This window comes from Molossus molossus, unplaced genomic scaffold (assembly GCF_014108415.1).
Source record: "Molossus molossus isolate mMolMol1 unplaced genomic scaffold, mMolMol1.p scaffold_m16_p_17, whole genome shotgun sequence".
Taxonomy (NCBI): domain Eukaryota; kingdom Metazoa; phylum Chordata; class Mammalia; order Chiroptera; family Molossidae; genus Molossus; species Molossus molossus.
Window position 1 is genome coordinate 1,415,098 of NW_023425352.1, and position 21,052 is coordinate 1,436,149.

Genomic DNA, 21,052 nt, shown 5'->3' on the forward strand with positions numbered 1-21,052 from the left:
CCTAACGACACACAGCACAAGCGTCTGTGTGTGTTCTGGTTGGCCATTTGTTTATGTTCTTTGCCTATTTTAACTTTTTTTTGTTCAGTTCTAAGAGATATATTTGGATACTAGACCTCTGTCAGATATATAATTTGCAATATTTCCTTCCATTCTGTGGGTGGTGGTTTTATTTTTTTATGTCCTTTGATACAAAATTTTTAAATTTTTATGAAGTCCAAATCATCTTTTCTTTTTTTCCTTTTGTTGTTTGCGCTGTGCTGTCGTATTTAAGAATCCACCTCCAAATCCAGGGTCGTGAGGATAAACCCCTGTACTTCCTAATGTGGTATAGTTTCAACTTATGTTTGGATTGTTAACCCATTTTGAGTTGTGTTTTGCCTGTGGCATGAGGCAGAGGTTCAGGTCCCATCTCCAGCACATGAGCCCCGCTGGTAGGAGAAGCGGCTTCCCCGGCTCATGGTGTTGGCACCTGGGGGAAACCAGTCGGCCTCAGATGTGTGAGCTTATTCCCGGTTCTCGATTCTGATTCCTGTGCTTTGTGTCTGTCCGAAGGCCACACCACACAACTTGAGAGTTTGTACCTGGGATATGTGTTAGTGTAGTTAAGTTTTCTAGGTTTGATTACATTTAAAAAATTTAAAAAACCTTCTCTTGCCTCGCCAGTGTGGCTCAATGGATTGACTGTCCTCCCATGGACTGAGAGGTCTGGTTCCACTGGGTCAGGGCACATGCCTGGGTCGCGGGCTCCATCCCTGGTGGGGGTGTGTAGGAGGTAGCTGATCAGTGTATTTCTTTCACATCGATGTTTCTCTCTCAAAAAAAAAAAAATGATAAAAACATATTTTAAGAAAAAGAAATTTTTTTCTCTAAATGCCAGATTTATAATAACTCACACATACAAATTTAGTGGGCAGTTTTGTTTAAAAATTTGGCATGTTCCACATTTCCTTGGCTGCATACAGCGTGGTGATTTATATGTGTAGTGCATCGGGGTATACTAGTAGGGTTTGCACTGTGAGCTAAACTTTCCTTGAGCCTTTAAACGAAGAGCTGGTACATGAGTAAGTTCAGCCTGCGGGAGGAGGCGGGTGCTGGCGGTCAGGTGCCAGGGTAGGAGCAGTCTGCACGTGGCGTCCCCTCCGGACGGAATCACAGACCTCGTTCCTGGAGAAAAGTGACTGTAAACACTGCCTTTTAACCGAGTTGTGTTTTTTAACTTTAATCAGTACAATAAAAATTCCGGTACTTCAGAAACACAGTATGACGTGCCTCCGAACTCTGAATCTCTGACCCCTCTCTCTTATTTCCCTGTGGGAATCGATTTGCTGAGGGGACTAGACAGTGTGTCCCGCTGTATCCCGCAGTCTGGCTTTGCTGCCTGAGTCCTCTGGCTCCATTTACTGTGTTCCTCTGTGTTCTTCATTTCCTTGAGCTGGTGGTTGGCTGTAGGGCGTTCTGTGACCTGAGCAGACTCAGGTAAACACTGTTTTGTTGTAGTATGTTCACTTCATTGGTGATGTTTGCATCTTCCATCAGGAGGCACATAGCATCTGCTTGTCTCTCTCTTCATGATGTCAGCTGACTTCGTTTTGATTTGTTTTAGTGTTAAAAATTGAAAAGGTTTTAGAGAGAACGGGTGGTGTTGAGGTTAAGATGTAAGCTTTAGGGTCTGAGAATCCGGTTCATGCTCCGACCCATTACCTGCTAGTTCTCCGGTGTTGGAAGGCGCCGCCCCTTCGCGGTGTCCGGGGGAAGCACGCTGCCTGCTCATAGGGGCGTTTGGAGGAGGAGATGAGAAAGTGCTTGGAAAAGAACCACAGAGCCTGGCCTGTCGGAAGTGGCCAGTGAAGGTGAATTTAAAAATATTCTGCAGCAGTCTGAAAGGTAGACTGTCTTGATTTGTAAGTGAGGAAGTTAAAGTCTGGACAGCTAATTTTCCGGTTCACTTGGGTTTGCTTGGGGAAGTAGTAAGTGCACTTCAAGGGAGGTGACCGGCTCCTCTCAGTCGCCCTTAGGAACCACTCACAATGAGCTTGATTTTGTTTATTTATTTATGTTTGGTACGTACCCCTAGCGGGAACCAAACCCGGGCCTCTCTGGTCCGCAGGCCAACTCTCCGACCGGCGAGGCAATAAGCTTGATTTGAAAAGTGATTTTTGCCCTGTTCACATTGGCCGGCTGCCGCCTCGCGTTGGCAAGTGGCTCCCTGTTAAACAGACCCCGGAGCACGTTCTGTCATCAAAGTCCCCAGAGAGGTACTAACTGTGACGCTTGTGTTTCAGTGTGATGTGCAAGCTCAGAAATGCCTTATGTGGATCGTCAGAATCGCATTTGTGGTTTTCTGGACATTGAAGAAAATGAAAATAGTGGTAAATTTCTTCGAAGGTACTTCATACTGGATACCAGAGAAGACAGTTTTGTTTGGTACATGGATAATCCACAGGTATGTAAAACCCAAAGGGTTACCTTTCTTCAGAAGCATACAAGGGTTTTACTGGTTAGAGTATTTGGCCTACTGCTGACGTTAGGACTTGTCTTCCCGAACAGTGTGTATTCAGACTCATTTCTGCTGGCGGCCCTCCCGCTGCCCGCACCCCCACGCCTGCTGTCTTGTTTGAATTCAGAGATGAAACCAAATGTATTTGGTAAAAATGTATACATCATACATGCTTTTCCTCCCTTGGGAGAGAAACACCATCTCTGTCAGAAGCTTCATAGTCATTTGGATTTAAGATGCTGCTCGAAGACAGAGACTGTCACCCGTTGGAAATGAGCTGCGGGAACAAGTCCCGTGTGTGTCCTCTCGTGCGTGAGAACGGGTCAGTCTCATGATGCCTCCATGAGCCGAAGGCCACTGTGTTTACTTGTTGCCTGCAAGTCACTAGGGGTGGACGTTGTGAATTAAAAATGAGAATCCTGCCCGGCCGTGTGGTTCAGTGGGTGGAGCGCAGTCCCCTGGACTGAGAGGTCCCCAGTTGATACCTGGTCAGGGCACATGCCCGGATTTCAGGCTTCATCCCCAGTAGGCAGCGTGCAGGAGGCAGCCGATTGGTGTATCACTCTCATCAATGTTTCTCCCTTCCTTACTCTCTCTAAATAAAAACATTAAAAAGGAGCAAGAGTGCGGTTCAAGATCTGTGAGAGACCTTGGATTAGAGATCATCTGCTGAGCACTTTTACATTTTCTCCTCCTGTGATTCTTTATTCAGATTGAGACGTATGTTGCCAGGAAGCATGTGCAGAGCAAGAGATGAGTCCCTGGCAGACGTCCAAGCTGTCCCGGCCCAGTGGGCTTGTGCGGGCGGGAAGAGCAGGGGCGGGAGGGGGGCCCGCTCTGCTGCACGGAGCGGGAGCCAGGTCCAGGGACAAGCTCAGGCGTGCTCTGCTGCCCTGCGCCGATCTCACGTTAGATAAAATACACGTGTGCGCATGTGCTTGTTGGTTCATGTGGGATTTCACTTGTCAGGGGCCTTGGTATTCATTCATTCTCCTTAATGTGAGAAACCCATTTATCCCTGGTCTTCACCTTGCTGTTTGAACTACATGTTACTAAAAGGTCTATATGACATTTGAGGCAGCTTTAATTACTGTTTGTTTTGTGAGCCATAATCTAGTTAATCCGACCTTTGCCCTTTGCTTTTCCTAAAGTAAGTCTAGACCTTTATCCACAAGCAGCCTTTCAAATTTTGGAGGATAATTTGTATTTTAATTCAATTTACATTATTTGAGTGCTGACTTATTTTTTGCTAGGAACTGTCTTTTCTCTGTTCTTATTCTTAAGAGCTTACTGATACCTGGTTTTACTTGCTTATCTCTGGGTGTGACCAGCTTCCTAGGGAGGTAGTCACCTGGCTATGTAACTACATGATTAATACCTTTATTTACCTGACCAGAGTCATTGGGAGAAGGAACAGGTCAGCAGAAATCAAAAGTTCATCTTTACCTTTTTTTTTTAAATCTTCACCCGAGGATATTTTTCCATTTATCTTCAGATAGAATGGGAGGGAGAGAGAGAAAACATCAGATGTGAGAGAGACACATTGATTGGCTGCCTCCCTCACAACCCCAACCAGGGCCAGGGACTGACCTGTAACCGAGATACGTGCCCTTGACCACAGTTGAACCCACGACTCTGGTCCTCAAGCCTCCGCTCTAACCACTGAGCAAACTGGCCAGGGCCACCTTTTTATTTTTTAACATAAATCAGATTCCTCCCTTTTGTGACCCCATCTTTATCTGTGGCACAAGCCCCCCCCCCCCACTCCGCTGTGTCGGGTCCTCTTCACCTGCCAAGCTGTGTGCATGGCTGCCTGTTCTCTCCCTCGTTCGTCTCTCTTCACAAGATCTGATTGGCTTATGTGTGGTTTCTCCTGAATTTCACTTTAAAACTCTTTTTTAAAAAAATAAGTATCAGTGGCTGCTTCCTGCTTGCCCCCTACTGGGGATCAAGCCCCCAAACCGGGCATGTGCCCTGACCAGGAAGCGAACCAGGACCCCTCGGTCCATGGATGACACTCCATCCGCTGAGCCACACCGGCTGGGCTTACTTTAAAATTCTCGACTGAACTTCAGTCTTCACGTATAACATGTCCTCCTCAGAATTCCTCCCTTTAGCAGTACTTTCCACTTCACTGGCGCTAAAGACGGTGAGTACAGAATAGTGTGCTGATTGCATGGGAGGGACACAGCTGGAATGCAGAGGGTGTGGCCATGGTTAGCAGAGGGAGGCAGCGTCCTCAAGGAGGTGGTAGCATTTGAAATTGACCTCGAACTGAGGACGTGATTCTGGATGAGAGGTGGAGAAGGGGCTGTTCCGGGCTCAGAACAGCTGGGCAGGGAGCCGGCGAGAGCCGGGGCGCGTCTGGGGAGAGGATGTCCCTGCGGCTGTGGAGGGCGGTGTGCGAGTTTGCACTCAACCAAGTCTCTTGCACACGCATTCTACTGCAGCCAGGTTTCTGTGTGTAATTAGAACATTGGTTTAAAAAGAAAGACATTTTTTTCTATATTGATTTTAGAGAGAGAGGAAGGGAGAAGGAGGGAGAGATAGAAACATCAATGAGAGAGAACATCGATTGACCGCCTTCTGCATGCCCCCCACTGGGGTTCAGCCCGACAACCTGGGCATGTGTCCTGTCCGGGAATTGAACCGGTGACCTCTTCGTGCATGGGTGACGCTCAACCACTGAGCCACACCGGCCGGGCAAAGTGTAGAATTTTATGTGTCCTTTGATTTGATTTGTTCTCAATAATTTTATCTCTTCATTCCAACTCATGAGAATCTTGTACAATCTTGATTCTGCCAACCATTGTATTAGCCATCAGTAGCAGATTTGTGTCACTTTTATATGTGTTAATAAAGATGTACGTTCATGAAAAATTCAGTAAAATGTCTCGCCAAGAGTGTTATATTAGATGGAACCATATGAAATTGCCAATACACCAATATTTTCATGTACTAAAAATGGCAATTTCATATGATTCAGTCTAGTTGCTCATGGTTACAGTGCTATAACAAATTATAATGATCATCATGACCCTGATGATGAAAGAGAATTAGTTTGGCTCACCTATTCTTAGGGAGCCGCTCTTCCTGTTTCCTTTATCACTGGCCATCGATTTAGAAAGTCCATTCTGTATTACTGGGGATCAGCCTGGGGCATCCTGTGCTGTGCTGAGGGTGTGGATAGTGGTGGAGAAGGCAGTAATTGAGTAGCTGTGTTAGGAAGTGAATTCGAAGAAACTTGAAAAGGTATTTTGGCAGAAAGGCCACAGGAACTTATAAGAACAAATGGCTTGTTTCCCTTTTTATCTTAAATGTCATGTTAGTTTATAATTTCTTGTTCATTGTCAAATAACACATTTGGAAACCCACTTTTTTTCTGGTTGAACTTGGCAGCAGTCACCCTGGTCCACAGGAACTAGGTATTTCGAATGTCCTGTGTTTCCCAGCTACTATGTTTCCTTGTCCTGTGCGCTGTTTAATCCACAACCCTGTGTGTCCTGCAGCCACGACGTGGATTCTCACGTCCTTCCGCACACAAAGGCTGAGAGCTGCATCCATCCTGAAAAAGGGACTTACCGAGGGCTTGAAGGAAAATTAACAGTTTTGAAGGGAAGGGTAGCAGTGTTTGAAAAAAATTACTTTGGTAGTCATTAGGAGGTCTTGACTACATTTTAAGTGTTTCATTTTCTTACCCAAAATTAAAAAACAAACAAACCTCTGTCTAAATGTAAAACATTTTGTATAAGCACACAACCATTTTTTTTTTAACCCTTGCCAGAGGATATTTTTTCCATTGATTTTTTTTGGAGAGCGTGGAAGGAGGGGGGAAGGAATAGAGAGAGAGAAAAAAAAAATTGATGTGAGAGAGACACATTGATTGGCTGCCTCCTGCGTGTACCCTGACTGGGGCCTGGGATCGAACCTGCAACCCAGGTATGTGCCCTTGACTGGCAATCGAACCCACGACCCTCTGGTCCAAAGGCTGGTGCTCTAACGTTTGAGCCACACTGGCAGGGCTAAGAACACCATTTAAAGTTACACTTTAACAATTATAACTTTATATCCATGTTTAGTAGTGGTTTACATTTGGAAGCATGTACATTGTATGTAGTTTAAAGCAGAACATAATGCGGTTTTACTTTACAAAGGAGTGAAAGTTTTGAAAATACCTGTCGCTGTCCACAGTAACAAGCTCATGTTGGAGACTCTCAGGTCTTTTAAACGTTTTAGCTTCCATATCATTAACTGTTTCCAGTAAGCTTGTAGAAGTCGGAGAAATGTACTTCCTGATCATTCATGAGAACAAGCCCAAAGATGTATTTTTTAATGTACAGTATTATAAAGTCCATTCAACAGTCGATCTTGCTTAATCTACAGCAGAGGAGACTTTCAAAATCCAGATTGTTTTAATTTTACTTTTGACATCTATCAGTCTTTTATTTTACATTTTAATTTTTTCCCCCCAGATTTCTTTATCTGGTTTTCTGACTCTATCTTCCTGCTCTGTAATTCATCCAGTTTATTATTTTACAGGATGCATTAAGCACAATTTTGATTACGGAACTGCTCACAAACCTCTGTCATGGTTTCAAATTCTTGACAGGATGCACTCCTGGGTCCTTTGCTTTTCCGCGGGGTCCTCTGTAAGGAGTCCTGGGTCGGTTCCCCGTTGCCTGGGCCCTGCGGCCGTCCAGGGCGGGCGCCTGCGGGGCCTCTGCTGCTGGAGCTCTGCTCCCCGCTCGGCTCTCTCCTGTGCTTGTGCCTCGCTCCCCTCTACGTGCCGCCCACCCTCCGGAGGCCGTCCTGGGAGCGGGAGCACGAGAGAGCTTTCCTTTAAGACACAAACCACATTCTAGCTTCGCTAAAGGAGGGATACAGACATTTTGTGTGAGCCCTGGCCAGTTTGGCTCAGCGGTTAGAGTGTGGGCCTGCGGTCCAGAGAGACCCGGGTTTGGTTCCGGCTAAGGGCATGTACTTCGGTTGCGGTTTGTCCCCGGCCCTTGTTGGGTCGTGTGGGTGGCGACCACTCGATGTGTCCCTTTCACGTCGATGTTTCTCTCTCTCTCTCTCCCTCCCACTCTATCTGAACAAAATATCAAAAAATGTCCTCGGGTGAGGATAAAAAAAAAAAAAAAAGATATTTTGTGTGAAAGTGTCAATATGTACGTTCCCTGGTATGGTTTAGGGAGTATCAATTAGCCCCAGCCAGAGTGGCTCACTCAGTTGGTTGAGTGTTGTCCTGTGCACCGATAGGTCACTGGTTCAATTCCTGGTCAGGGCACATGCCCAGGTTTCGGGTTCAATCCCCCGTTGGGGTGTGTGCAAGAGGCAACCAATCAGTTTCTCTCTCTGTCTCTCTCTCCTTTTCCCTTTCTCTCTAAAATCAATAAAAATCTTTTTTTTTTAAATAAAGAGTATCAATAATTTTTTAAAAATGTTATCAATATAAAGTTTTTAAATAGGGGGAAATTAAGTTTTTTAAACAGATATATTTGATTAAAAATTTGTAATAGAACAAACTAATATGTATAGTTTTGAAATTTCTTACGATTATGTCTCTAAATATTTTTCCTATTGCTTTCAGGAACAAAATCTGATCTTGTTTATGGATCTTTAAGTTCATGAAAAAGAAAATAAGTTTAGCTACAGTGATAAAAATAGCTTTTTAGTCTAGACTCTCTTTTGGTGGAACAGAGTGCACTTCAGTTTATTGTCAACTTGATTTCAGACCTGGTGACTGAACTGAAAAATCTGATTTAAAAATGCGATGTTAAAAACTCCAATATATTAACTTTGTACATGTGTAGAAAATTATAATACAAGATTATAATGTTGGATATTAACTCTATAGTAACCTTTTGTTTCCAGAATCTTCCTTCTGGGTCATCACGTGTTGGAGCCATTAAACTTACCTACATTTCAAAGGTAATCTTTCTGCCTTGAATTACATTAATGTTCGGATTAAAATCTGTTGGAATGGGAGTGTGAATAAAAGGAGCGATTTCCTTTCTCTGTCATTTAATGATGCTGTTCAGGTTCCTGTCAGGCTGAAAACAGTACCTGATTACTGTGTTTAGGATGTTCTTTGATAAAAGTAGGAAGAATATGGAATTAACAGGATATGATACGTTACAGGCGTTACCACTAATGTCAGTGGTGACGTATATGAACATCAGAAGGGGAGAAATCAGTTAACAATTAGGTTCTGTCTCTGGGAAATGGAAGATTTTTCTTAAGTCTGTGTTATATTTATTTAAACTGTTTCCAGTTTTTAATTTCATTACCTTTACTTTTTTGTTTCTTTATGATTTATTCTAAAGAAAGTATGAACTATCGCCCTGGCCAGTTTGGCTCAGCGGTTAGAGCGTCGGCCTGCGGTCCGGAGAGACCCGGGTTCGGTTCCCGCTAAGGGCACGTACTTCGGTTGCAGTTTGTCCCTCGCGCGGGTGGCAGCCACTCGATGTGTCCCTTCACGTTGATGTTTCTCTCTCTCTCTCCCTTCCTCTCTCTCCCTCCCATTCTATCTGTATAAAAAATGGAAAAATATCCTCGGGTGAGGATAAAAAAAAAAAAATCAACAAGAAAGTATGAACTATCTATTTATGATAAAAGAATGCCCCCCTCTTCCCCCCCCCCATACACTCATTTCATTTTCTCTCCACTAATTTATATTTTCTTGTTTGTTGATTTTTCCGGTATTTTTGCAATACCATTTTTCTTTTCAAACATTTAGATTTGGTATTGTCAGGTGGTTTTTATGTGTTTTACACAAAGTAATACTTCCATTGATGAGTTAATATATGAAATATGAAGAGTAGCAACATGGTATGAGTAAGAAACCTGCATTAACATACTGTTATGCATATATTGGGATTTGTTAGCAGGAGTCTTCAACAGGAGACCAATTTACAAGAGTCTCTGTTTAAAAGATATTTTTACAAATAAAATACTTTGTTATCAGTATAACAATAGAGCTATTTATTCTCATTGACAAAAGAATTAGACCTTGGACTATAAAGATTACATATTAAAAGGGAACCATTTTAAGTTAAAGCCATGTAATGTAAATGTATGAGACAAACATTGTTTCAGTTTACTCAAGTGTTCTTGTAAATTGAGACAGTTAATAAATGCTCTAGGGTAGCTTGCAGCTCGCAGTCTAGAGAGACTATTATTCGGAAGCATAGAATTCCATGGTAAAGTAAGTTGTAGGTTCCCAGTTTGAAAAATACACAAAAAAGGATAGATCCCCAGTTTGCGTGAAGCCTTTGGTGTAAGGTACACGGGTGTGAACACGGTGTGCTGCCCCGGGCCGGGCCTGGGCGCCGCCCTCGCTGGGACCGGCAGCGGAGGAGGAGGCTGCCCGCTGCCCGTCGCTGGCATCCTTACAGCTGCTGCTCTTAAAAATGGCAGCTCTTTTTATTTTTTTTCCAACGTAAAGAGTGCTTTTGATTGTTTCTTTATATTGGCACTTTTTTGGTACACGATTTTAATCACGGATTACTTTTTATAATTTTTATTTTTTATTTCAGTTACAGTTTACATTCGGTATTATTTTGTTGGTTCCAGGTGGAAAAATGGGAGCTCTTTTTAAAAATAAACCATGGACTAAGCAAGCAGGCCGCCTGGCCGCTGCTTCCCTTCGCAGTGCGCCCGTGTGGCGGTGCCGCTTTCTCCCGCCCAGGCTTGTCTGAGAGCCGCCTCTTTCCCCGGGATGGGTTCCTGGGGCGAATGTTCGTGTGGCCCGAGCTGTGGATTTACAGTTGAGATTGGTCAGGAACCCCAGGCTGAGTTCTTTGGAAGGTACAGACAGACACTGCAATCACAGGTCCTGACCCTGGGCAGCAGCGGGCGGACTTCCTGAGAACCGCTTGTCTACAGGGACGGCAGCAAGCCGCGCCGCTGGTCACCGCACCCGCTGGAAGGGGTCACGTGCCCCTGCAGTGAAGTGGCCCGCTGCCCAGGGCACCCCAGTGTATGCGAGATGGTCGGTTTAGTTTTGACTGTCTCTTTGAAGTAGATGCCTTCTGGATCTTTGGACTTTTCAAAGTATATATTCTCCCCCTTGCCTAGCATCATTTTCTCTTACAGTTCACAGCTATTTTAGAATATACAATTTGGGAATTTTTGTAGTTTTGTAGAGGTATTTTGAAAAATTTGTTAAACTAAAAGTATGTGTATGACATGAACCGTAATCATTCACCTTCCATTTCTTCACTTTCCTTTGGAAAAAACAAGTTCAAAGAGAACATGGAAGAACCGTCTGCCGCAGTGGCTGCGGGTGGACCATGTCCTGTACTTAACCTGCAGTTCTTTTTCAGCTGCATACATTTGCATTCAGATCTGTGTCGAGATGTGCGTGGCTGTGGGCCCAGGGGAGGCCACCAGCACTGACGGCTGGTGACAGTGTGAAGAAGTGAGTGACGCGTCTCTCTCTTCCACTAGGTCAGCGATGCCACTAAGCTGAGGCCAAAGGCTGAGTTCTGTTTTGGTGAGTAGCCCTGCTTTACCCGTGCGTTACCTAGGCTGATAGGGCGACCCCTACTGGAGAGAGAACCTTCGCCAGAAACCACACGGCCCCAACCGAAGGGCTAATGAATATTGTAAGGTGGATTCCCTTGAAACTGCCGTCCAGGTGAAGAAATAAAAGTGCTGCTCCCTTACCCCTGGAGCCTCTCCTGGGTCTCGTCCCCGTCCCAGCCCCTTCCCTCTGCCCGTATGTAGTCGTTGTCTGGGTCTTTATAGTGATCAGCTCCAGTGAGACTTCAGGACATTTTTTACTTTCTACCTCGTATCATTCTAGGTTCAATACTCAACTAATGAAAGGGATTTGGTTTTCAGCTTGTGGGTAATGCCCAGGTGACAGTGTGGGGTATGAGGGTATCTGATTAACTTGGTATCAGACATCTAGTGAGTGTCTAATACATGTGCGCTCTGCTTGGCACTGGGCTGAGAGTGATCGGAGCAGGCTTGGACCCCCCAGGCTGGCTGCCTCACAGGCAGGCACACCACCAGGTGACTGCGTGCTGAGTAGATGAGGCTGTGCAGTCTGTTAAAGGAGCACAGAGGAAGAGCTGCCTGTTCTTATTGGCGTCTTGGGAGTCAGGAGCCACAACCCTGGTCACCCTTTAGCATTGCGGAGAAGAGGTGGGAGGACCTCCTGGACAGGTGTGCGGAGAGCTGAGCCGAGTGTGCGGGGGAGCCGAGCGTGCAGGGGAGAGGAGCCGGCTTTGGGGGGAGCCGAGCCGAGTGTGCAGGGGAACCAAGCGTGCAGGGGAGAGGAGCTGCGTGTGCGGGGAGCTGAGCCGCGTGTGCGGGGGAGAGGAGCCGAGTGTGCAGGGGAACCAAGCGTGCAGGGGAGAGGAGCTGCGTGTGTGGGGAGCCGAGCCGAGTGTGCGGGGGAACCAAGCGTGCAGGGGAGAGGAGCTGCGTGTGTGGGGAGCCGAGCCGAGTGTGCGGGGGAACCAAGCGTGCAGGGGAGAGGAGCTGCGTGTGTGGGGAGCTGAGCCGCGTGTGCGGGGGAACCAAGCGTGCAGGGGAGAGGAGCTGCGTGTGTGGGGAGCCGAGCCGAGTGTGCGGGGGAACCACGCGTGCAGGGGAGAAGAGCTGCGTGTGCGGGGAGCTGAGCCGCGTGTGCGGGGGAACCAAGCGTGCAGGGGAGAGGAGCTGCGTGTGTGGGGAGCCGAGCCGAGTGTGCGGGGGAACCAAGCGTGCAGGGGAGAGGAGCTGCGTGTGCGGGGAGCTGAGCCGCGTGTGCGGGGGAGAGGAGCCGAGTGTGCAGGGGAACCAAGCGTGCAGGGGAGAGGAGCTGCGTGTGCGGGGAGCCGAGCCGAGTGTGCGGGGGAACCAAGCGTGCAGGGGAGAAGAGCTGCGTGTGCGGGGGAGAGGAGCCGAGTGTGCGGGGGAGAGGAGTCGAGTGTGCGGGGGAACCAAGCGTGCAGGGGAGAAGAGCCGTGTGTGCGGGGGAGAGGAGCCGAGTGTGTGGGGGAACCAAGCGTGCAGGGGAGAAGAGCTGCGTGTGCGGGGAGCTGAGCCGCGTGTGCAGGGGAGAGGAGCCGAGTGTGCGGGGGAACCAAGTGTGCAGGGGAGAGGAGCTGCGTGTGCGGGGAGCTGAGCCGCGTGTGCAGGGGAACCAAGCGTGCAGGGGAGAGGAGCTGCGTGTGCGGGGCACCGAGCCCTCAGTGACGCTGGTGGGAATGGGAGAGATCTGCATAAATACCCAGGCAGAGGTCAGGGCCTGATAGGTTGCTGACAAGGGACTTTTTTTTTGTTTTAAACGCCTAGTAAGAAATTCGTGTCTACAAAGCAGGCACAAAGCGAAGGAAGGTTTTTGTATTTAAAAATTATTTTTTATCTTCACCTGAGGACATTTTTCCACCTTTTATTCAGATAGAGCAGGAGGGAGAGAGAGGAAGAGAGAGAGAGAGAGAAACATCGATGTGAAAGGGACACACCGAGTGGCCTCCACCCGCACAACCCAACCAGGGCCGGGGACAAACTGCAGCCAAGGTGCATGCCCTTAGCAGGAACCGAACCCGGGTCTCTCCGGACCGCAGGCCGACACTCTAACCACTGAGCCAAAACGGCCAGGGCAGGTTTTTGTATTTTAATTCTTCGTGTGAATAAGATAATTTCGATACAGGTAGATTAGTTAAGTGGCTTTCGAACGACTATCATTATGTAAGGGCCTGACTCAGGGTGGGGGTAGGAAGGGTAGAAAACATGAGGAGATGGGCAGGGACCTGGTGACTGATGTGTGGGAATTGATTGGAAGAGAGGTTTGGGCAGGTTTGTAACAAGGAAAGAGATGAATCAAGGAGAGGGATTCGATAGGGTGAAATGTCTGGTAAGAAGGTTGAAATGGTGGAAACAGCCAGACGGAAATGTTCTGGTGACTGGTTGAGGGCTGGGTGGAGCTTGGAAATGGAGAATGGAGAAATTTGGAGTCTGTTCCAGTTGTGGGTGATAGTTGAAGCTGGGAGATGGATGTGGTCTCAGAGTAGGTTAGTGGGCGTTAGTGATGGAAGGGACAAAAACGAGGAGTGGCCAGCTGACATCAGGAGGGGCTGTTTTACACTAAGAAAGTACAGATACTTTCTGGGGAGGATTGATGTCCGAGTTCCCTGGTCTCTTCTGCACCGTGAGCGAGGAGACCGGTGCAGTCACACACTGCGGATATGCATTCCGTCTCCAGGGAGGCAGACACACCAGCCTCGTGAGGAGAGGCGGGGGTTCTAGGTGCGCAGCACGTGCCCTGGGCGGTCTTGGGGTGCGTCCGGCCTGGGTGTGAAGGAGCAGAGTCTAGACTGCATGGCTGACTGGTGTTTAAATGGTAACTTCAGTTGGCATCAGAGATTCTTTATCGGTCTGCTTTCAGTCCTCTGCTACTAGAGGGTAGAGAGCAGGTTCATGAAACGCGGGTCTCCAGAGAGGGGGCCCTGGCTCCTGAAATGGAACCACAACGTCCATTCAGAATGATGGCATGAAGACTTCCCACCCTTTCCTCTCACATTCCCAAAATAGAACAAGAAACAGCCAACCTTGGATGACACCAGCAGACGTGTAGCTTGCAGTGTGCGAGATGGAAAGTGGGCGGAGGGAGGGAAACAATGTAGCAGAGGAGACGAGAACAGTGAAACCAGCCTCTCCAGCCTCCAGCTCCAGAGACGGCCTGGGGAAGCAGCAGCAGGCGGCACCAGCAAAAGGGACTTAGCCCTGTGGTCCCTGCCTCCAGCTGGCAGCCACCCTTTCCCCATCCTGGCAAGAAATGGCGTCTGTATATTTTCAGACATTCTGTGCTTGGGGACACTGGTCCCAGAGGGGGGGAGGAGGCGTGCCCCTGGAAACGGGACTGCACACTGCGTGCACCCTTCCCGCGTCCGCCCCCAGCGTGGGCAGCAGGCGTCGGGGATGTGATGCTGGATGCCCGAGAGAGAGAGCCGTGGGCTGGGCGTTCCTGCCAGCAGAGGGTTGTACAGCGAAGCCCACCATGTGCCAGGGAGCTCCCAAGGCGTCTGAGCGCCTGTGCTGAACGTGGACAGCCCAGGACTAGAGGACATTGGAGGGAGGCCAGCTATCGACTAGTAAAAGGCACACGAGACAACGCAAAACTCAGGGGAAAGGGGGGAAAACCCTAAAAGTAGAGCAAAGGCAAAGATTGATTATAGGAGGGAAATGAGAAGAGTGTTCTGTTAGGAAGTCCGCTGTCTGATGACAGGGAGAGGACGGCAGAGGAGGCTGACAGGAGTGACGGGAGGAATGGCCGGAGCACTCGCCCACGGGGCAGAGCAGCTGGCGCTGGGTGGCGCGGCGAGGGTGGTCTGCAGTCAGCTGGCGCTGTGCCCGGGGCCTGCCTTGCTGTGCTCCTGTGGTGCTGTTTGCACCATGAAACCCTTGTTTTGCTTTTTATTGTTTTAAGATTTTGTTTGTTTGTTTGTTTTACTGAGAGAGAAGAAGGGAGATGAAGAAAGAGAAACATCAATATGAGAGCAAAACATCGATTGGCTGCCCCCTGCACGCCCCCTCCCGCACGTCCTGGCTAGGAAGCGAACTGGCTACCTTTGGGTGCACAGCCGACGCCACACCAGCTGAGCAGCCTGGCCAGGGCAAAACCCTTGCTTTGAAAGCAAGACATCTTTGAGGGTTCATGCACTTTGTTGTTGTCATTCTAAGTTTTCTTTCTTTCCTGGTGCACCTCCCTCAACATTGCTAATATGCCACTTTTCAGGAATTTGCTTTACATTTTTCAAGATGCTTTCTTCTACTTGGAAATCTCCTAGTGACGGTGATGGAGATCTGTTCTATCACCTCCACCCCTCAAGGCAGGGTGGGCATTCCATTTCATAGGTGAGAGGGGCTCAGAGGGGTTGAGTCATTACCCGGTGACACTGCTAGTAGGAGCAGGGCCGTGCGGTCTGACCGACCCGGCTCTGGTTTCCGGCCACATCACTGCCGCCTTCTGCCGTGAAGTCACACTCGCAGCACCTGAACTTCAGACTGCAAGGTGTGCCGAGTCTTTTCAGACATGCTTGTCTCCTCCTCCCCTCACAAGAAGCTCTTCCACAAGCGTCACTCACTGAAGTGGGCGTCTCAGGCACTCACTTCGTGGCAGGTGCGGTGCTTCAAGGCGCCAGCTCGGGGGCTCGGCAGATGCCCAGGGCAGTTTCGGGAGGAAGGGGCCCTTATGAGGAGAGCTCAGCTGCAGCCTAAGTTAGAACAAGGTTGTGAAAGTGTGCGATACTGATGGCTAGAAACTGGAGACGTGAGCTAAAGGTGGACATTGTCCTCGTGAGTTATCAGTTGATCTTCACTTATATCTGTGGCATTTATAATTTCTCCAGTCTCCAGTTTCCAGACCAGTTGTTTTATAGCACTCACAAAAAGTGACTTGATTTCCTTTCTGAGACTTCATCTCAATTCCAGGAAGCTCTGGTTTAGTGTCTTGATCTCAGTTTCAATGTCAAAATCTGTACATTTGAGAAATACCTTTTTCTTTCATTTCCACCTTTCTTTAGCCATACTCAGCTGAGTGCTACTGCACCGTTTAAAATTTTGATGGAGCCTGACTGGTGTGGCTCAGTGGCTGAGTGTCGACCCTGCACCAAGACGTCGCCAGTTCAATTCCCGGTCAGGGCACATGCCCAGGTTGTGGGCCCGATCCCCAGTGGGGGGCATGTGGGAGGCGGCCGATCGATGTTCTCTCTCATCGATGTTTCTCTCTCTCTACCTCTCCCTTCCTTTCTCTCTAAAAGTCAATAAAGAAAAAAAACTTATAAAAAATAAATAAAATAAAATTTTGATGGAGACTTTGGGGAGTTATTCTGCTATTTCAAAAATTACAGCAGTAACCATTCAGATGCTTTAGCTCCTAAAATAATGTTTGTTTTATGCACATGATACGTAATTAATGAGCTTTAATCTAGGAGTAGAGTGTTAGTTTGTAGACAGCTGTATACACAGAGAGATGGTCTTTGCTTCAGTCAGTAAAGGGGTAGATATAAATTTACATATAAAGAAAATATACAGGTGCCGGAAAAATAAAGATGTTTATTATAATCTTGAGATTTTCAAAATATGATATGAAAGCTAGAGTGATTTAAAAAGAAAGGGAAAGATTGATAGAACATTTCCGTTTTATAAAAGATACCATGAACAGTGAAAAGAAAAATAGATTGGAGAAAGTCTTCTTGAAATAAAAAAGGATCAGTATAAAAGCTTTTATAAATCAATAACCAACAAATGAACAAACTATTCAGGGGAAATACAGGTAAAGAAAATACACAAAGCTTATGGAACAAACACACATGGCCAGTAAACACGGAAAAGTAACTTGTGTCAGTAGTCAGAGAAATCAGGTTTAACGAGGTGTAATTACTCACCAGCTAGGTAGTCTGCGCGCAGGAGCAGCCAGGGCTGGGCAGGGAAAGACCACACCAGTATCTCAGACCCTGGGGATTTGCTGCACGGAGCTGGTTTTCAGATGTGAGGAATCTGGAAGAGCCCAAGGGGGTGCTGGAGTGACCTGCAAGTTAGAAATTGCTGAAGGGGCCTCCACCCTGGGGCTGGAGGGGCATGATGGGAGAGGTAAGAGCCAGAGCCTTGGAGGAGGGGCCGCCTTGGAGCTGGTGATCGACCTGTGGGAGGGCGGGGCCAGGGTAGGGAGCAGGCTAGCTGGTTGTGTGCTTCCGCTGCTGGGAGAGCCCTCCCCTCCCCTCTCCCACCTGCCAGCCGCACCCCTGCTGCCGCTGCAGAGCCTGAGCTGAGGATGTCTAGGAAGCACTGTCTGCTGACTCCTTGTGGGCGTCACAACCCCGGGAGCGGAGAGCAGGAGGGCCTGAGGAGCACAGGTGCTGGCAGACCCTGCCGGTGCCCGGTGGGCCGCGGCGCCCTTCCCCACACTTGATGGGCGTGTGGGGGGTTCAGCCTTTGGGAAGACGATCGGCCGGTATCTGTGAAATGTTTTACTATGAATTCCCTTTGATCCGAGTCTGTGTTCAGAAATTTATCCTATAGAAATGCTTGTCCAAGTATGGAGAAAATATGTATATGATGTTTCATTGGAATATTTTATATAGGTTCAAAAATTGGAAATAGCCTAAATGTCCTTCATTAGGGGATGGGCCAAATATATTCTTTTTGTTTAATGAAAGACATGGCCATTAAAATTAAAAATTTTACCTGTGTTATTGGATGATAACAGCAGTGCTATCTATGGTGTAACATTTTGTCAGATCTGGGAGAGTTGCAGTATTGAACCTGGCATGGTTTTTCAGCTGCTACAGACACAAACTTAGAGGTAACAAGTGCAAAATTTCACGTGTTGTAGTTTATTCTTTTCTCTCAACAGTTATGAACGCAGGGATGAGGAAATACTTCCTACAAGCTAATGATCAGCAGGACCTGGTAGAATGGGTCAATGTGTTGAACAAAGCTATAAAAATTACAGTAAGTATTTGTATTTTAAACGTTTTGATGTCTAGAAGCATTCTTCACATTTTGAAAATATGCCCACTGCATAATAACCGAATTACCAATACATTGCATACTCAGGGTTTATTTAAGACCCCGGTGTTGATAATGTGAATGCATCTTCTTGTACATGGTGACTGTAGCCCTTAAAACCAGCCCCAAAATGTTTTTCTAAACCCTTCTGTATTGCTGTCGATTTCAGCCGTTGCTTATAACGATGTTTCTAGGGAAACGCAGTGCTGAGTTGTACCTGGAGGGTGTTTTGTTCTCCTAGAGCCTGGGTTCCTGCCACCCACCAGGCCTGGGAAGGGGAGGGGAGGGGAGGGGGGCGAGGTGAAGGCATGGCCCTGAGGTGCTGGGTTAGGGACTGACCTCAAGGGCTGTGGCAGCCAGGTGCCCACGTGGCCTTGGGGAGTGTGTCTGGGTCTCTGACTTGTGCGTCCAGAGCTGGCTGCCCGCACACTCCTTATTCATGTCGCCTCTTCTGCTTCCAGCTTCTCTCTGGTTCTCCGATGAACATCAGTGCGTAGTGATAGTCGCGGGGTACGGGTTGCCTGCCTTCCCTGGGCTTCTCTCTGTGGTTCTCCGATGAGCATCAGTGCGTAGTGATAGTCGCGGGGTGCGGGGTGCCTGCCTTCCCTGGGCTCTCTGTGGTTCTCCGATGAACATCAGTGCGTAGTGATAGTCGCGGGGTACGGGTTGCCTGCCTTCCCTGGGCTTCTCTCTGTGGTTCTCCGATGAGCATCAGTGCGTAGTGATAGTCGCGGGGTGCGGGGTGCCTGCCTTCCCTGGGCTTCTCTCTGTGGTTCTCCGATGAACATCAGTGCGTAGTGATAGTCGCGGGGTGCAGGGTGCCTGCCTTCCCTGGGCTTCTCTCTGTGGTTCTCCGATGAGCATCAGTGCGTAGTGATAGTCGCGGGGTGCGGGGTGCCTGCCTTCCCTGAAGGTGTGGCCCGAATCCTGTGGAAGCACAGAGTGACTTTCTCAGGTCTCAGCTGGGCAGTGTGGGGCCATGACCGATCTGTCTACTGCGGGTCTCCCCCCAAGCACAGTGCCCCTGGCTTCCTTCTCTCCCTCCCCCAATGAGTGAAAATGGACTTTTCCGGAACAGCTGGGACTGATGGTGGTAAGGAGGGAGCAGGTTCGATTCCTGCTTGTAGTTTTGACTGGTCTCCCCGACATGCTGGTGGGGAACACAGTAGGCCTGCGCGGGAGGGCCAGGGTGGGGGGTTCCTGAGGGAGCCTGTGTTTTCACCCACATGCAGGGTTCTACTGATCCCGAACAACTTACTCTTGAAAACAGGCCCTGAGAGCCCACTTCCATCGCAGTGGGGACAGGCCGGCGCAGTGCGCTGTCCTCAGACGGGGCCAGTGTCTCTGTCTGGCACCGGGATGCTGTGCCACATGACAGCCCATGTGGCACAGGTGGGTGTCGGTCTGTGCGCTTCAGGAATGCAGTTTTCACGGATTCAGCAGTGTGAATTTATAAATGGTTTTCGCCGTTTTCAACTCTGCTGATAAATAGTCCCCCCTTTGAAAGTTCCCTTAGAAGACAGTGTCTAGTAATGACGGAACGAGCTCAGTGCTTAGATTTCACTAACAAGCAACCAGGTCTCCTCGCTTTCCGGGGAGCGAAAGTGGTGAGGGGTCTGGCCTGTGGCGGTGGAAGGGAGGGCGCGAGGCCCGAGACCCTGCCTGTCGGACCCTCGCTGTCCGCCTGGTGACACGCTTTCTCATTCTCGTTAAACGGGCAGCTGGCTTTTTTTTCCAGTCCTGAAAATGTTTATTTATTTATTTATTTAATTTTATCCTCACCCGAGGACATTTTTCCATTTTTTGTACAGACAGAGCGGGAGGGAGAGAGAGGAACAGAGAGAGAGAGAGAGAAACATCGATGTGAAGGGACACATCGAGTGGCTGCCACCCGCACGACCAACCAGGGCCGGGGACAAACTGCAACCGAGGTACATGCCCTTAGCGGGAACCGAACCCAGGTCTCTCTGGACCACAGGCCAATGCTCCAACCGCTGAGCCAAACCTGCCAGGGCTGAAAATGTTTATTTTAATGGCTGAGTTTAGACTAGTGTTAGAATTTTATTATTATTATTATTATTATTATTATTATTTTTTTTTTTTTTATCCTCACCCGAGGATATTTTTCCATTTTTTGTACAGATAGAGTGGGAGGGAGAGAGAGGAAGGGGGAGAGAGTGAGAAACATCGACGTGAAGGGACACATCGAATGGCTGCCATCCGCACGACCAACCAGGGCCGGGGACAAACTGCAACCGAAGTACGTGCCCTTAGCGGGAACCGAACCCGGGTCTCTCCGGACCGCAGGCCGACGCTCTAACCGCTGAGCCAAACCGGCCAGGGCTAGTATTAGAATTTTTCAGGGAGTTATTATATTCCTGGGTGATTTGCTTGTGTCTTCTTGCTCTTAGGGGAGAGATGATTGTAGTTCAGCTGACTTGGATTGTGAACTGCGTTCTGAGTCCTTGGACTCTGGGGGGTCAGCTGGACCCGCATGTCGTCTGTTATGAGGACAGGTCAGAAGCGGCGGCTCAGCCTCACAGGCAAGGGTCCCAACACGCTGCTCTGTGCGGACGAGAGGAAAGCAGTGCAGATGGCAGCGTGCTCTGGGGGTGGGGGGGGCTCCCGGCTTCTGAGAGGGGAGCAGCTGCTCCCGTGGCCCCTCAGCAGCACGCCCGCAAGCACAGCGAGGGTCCTCCCCTCGTGTCAGTGCCCTCAGTCTCTCTCTGTTTCAGCGGGGTGACTCGTCACGTGTCCTCAGTCAAACAGTTCAGGCACACGATGCTGCTCAGTAGAAAGTGCTGCGGCTTCCTGGGGGTTCTGGGAGGCTGGCCGCGGACCCTTTCGCTCCGGGGCACGTGTGTGCATCTCGTCCAGTACAGTTGGTTTGAAAGGCAGGCAGCCTATTGGAGACCCTAGGAGAATTCCGGGGCCCCCTTCAGGAGCTCTCTCTTCCCTTCCCTTCCTCTCTCTCATTTCTGCCGTGACTGGCATTGTCCTGTAAGTACGGGTGAGAGAGGGAGGGTCGGGCTGGGCCCGGGAAGA

The 21,052-nt window shown here is 48.7% G+C and overlaps 1 protein-coding gene across 5 annotated transcripts in view; it reads left to right on the forward strand.

Moving 5' to 3' along the window:
- Nucleotides 1–21,052, forward strand: part of PLEKHA1 (pleckstrin homology domain containing A1) — a 52,804-nt gene that overhangs the window by 10,072 nt on the left and 21,680 nt on the right. For 3 of the 5 annotated variants that reach the window (XM_036265678.1, XM_036265681.1, XM_036265682.1), the window contains exons 2-5: nt 2,286–2,446; nt 8,375–8,431; nt 10,952–10,997; nt 17,853–17,950. In XM_036265678.1, coding sequence (XP_036121571.1) covers nt 2,306–2,446; nt 8,375–8,431; nt 10,952–10,997; nt 17,853–17,950 — 342 coding nt within the window. In that variant the 5' untranslated portion in view covers nt 2,286–2,305. Of the gene's footprint in view, nt 1–1,684; nt 1,854–2,285; nt 2,447–8,374; nt 8,432–10,951; nt 10,998–17,852; nt 17,951–21,052 lie in introns of those variants that run through there. The other 2 variants (XM_036265679.1, XM_036265683.1) reach the window with 2 other exon arrangements.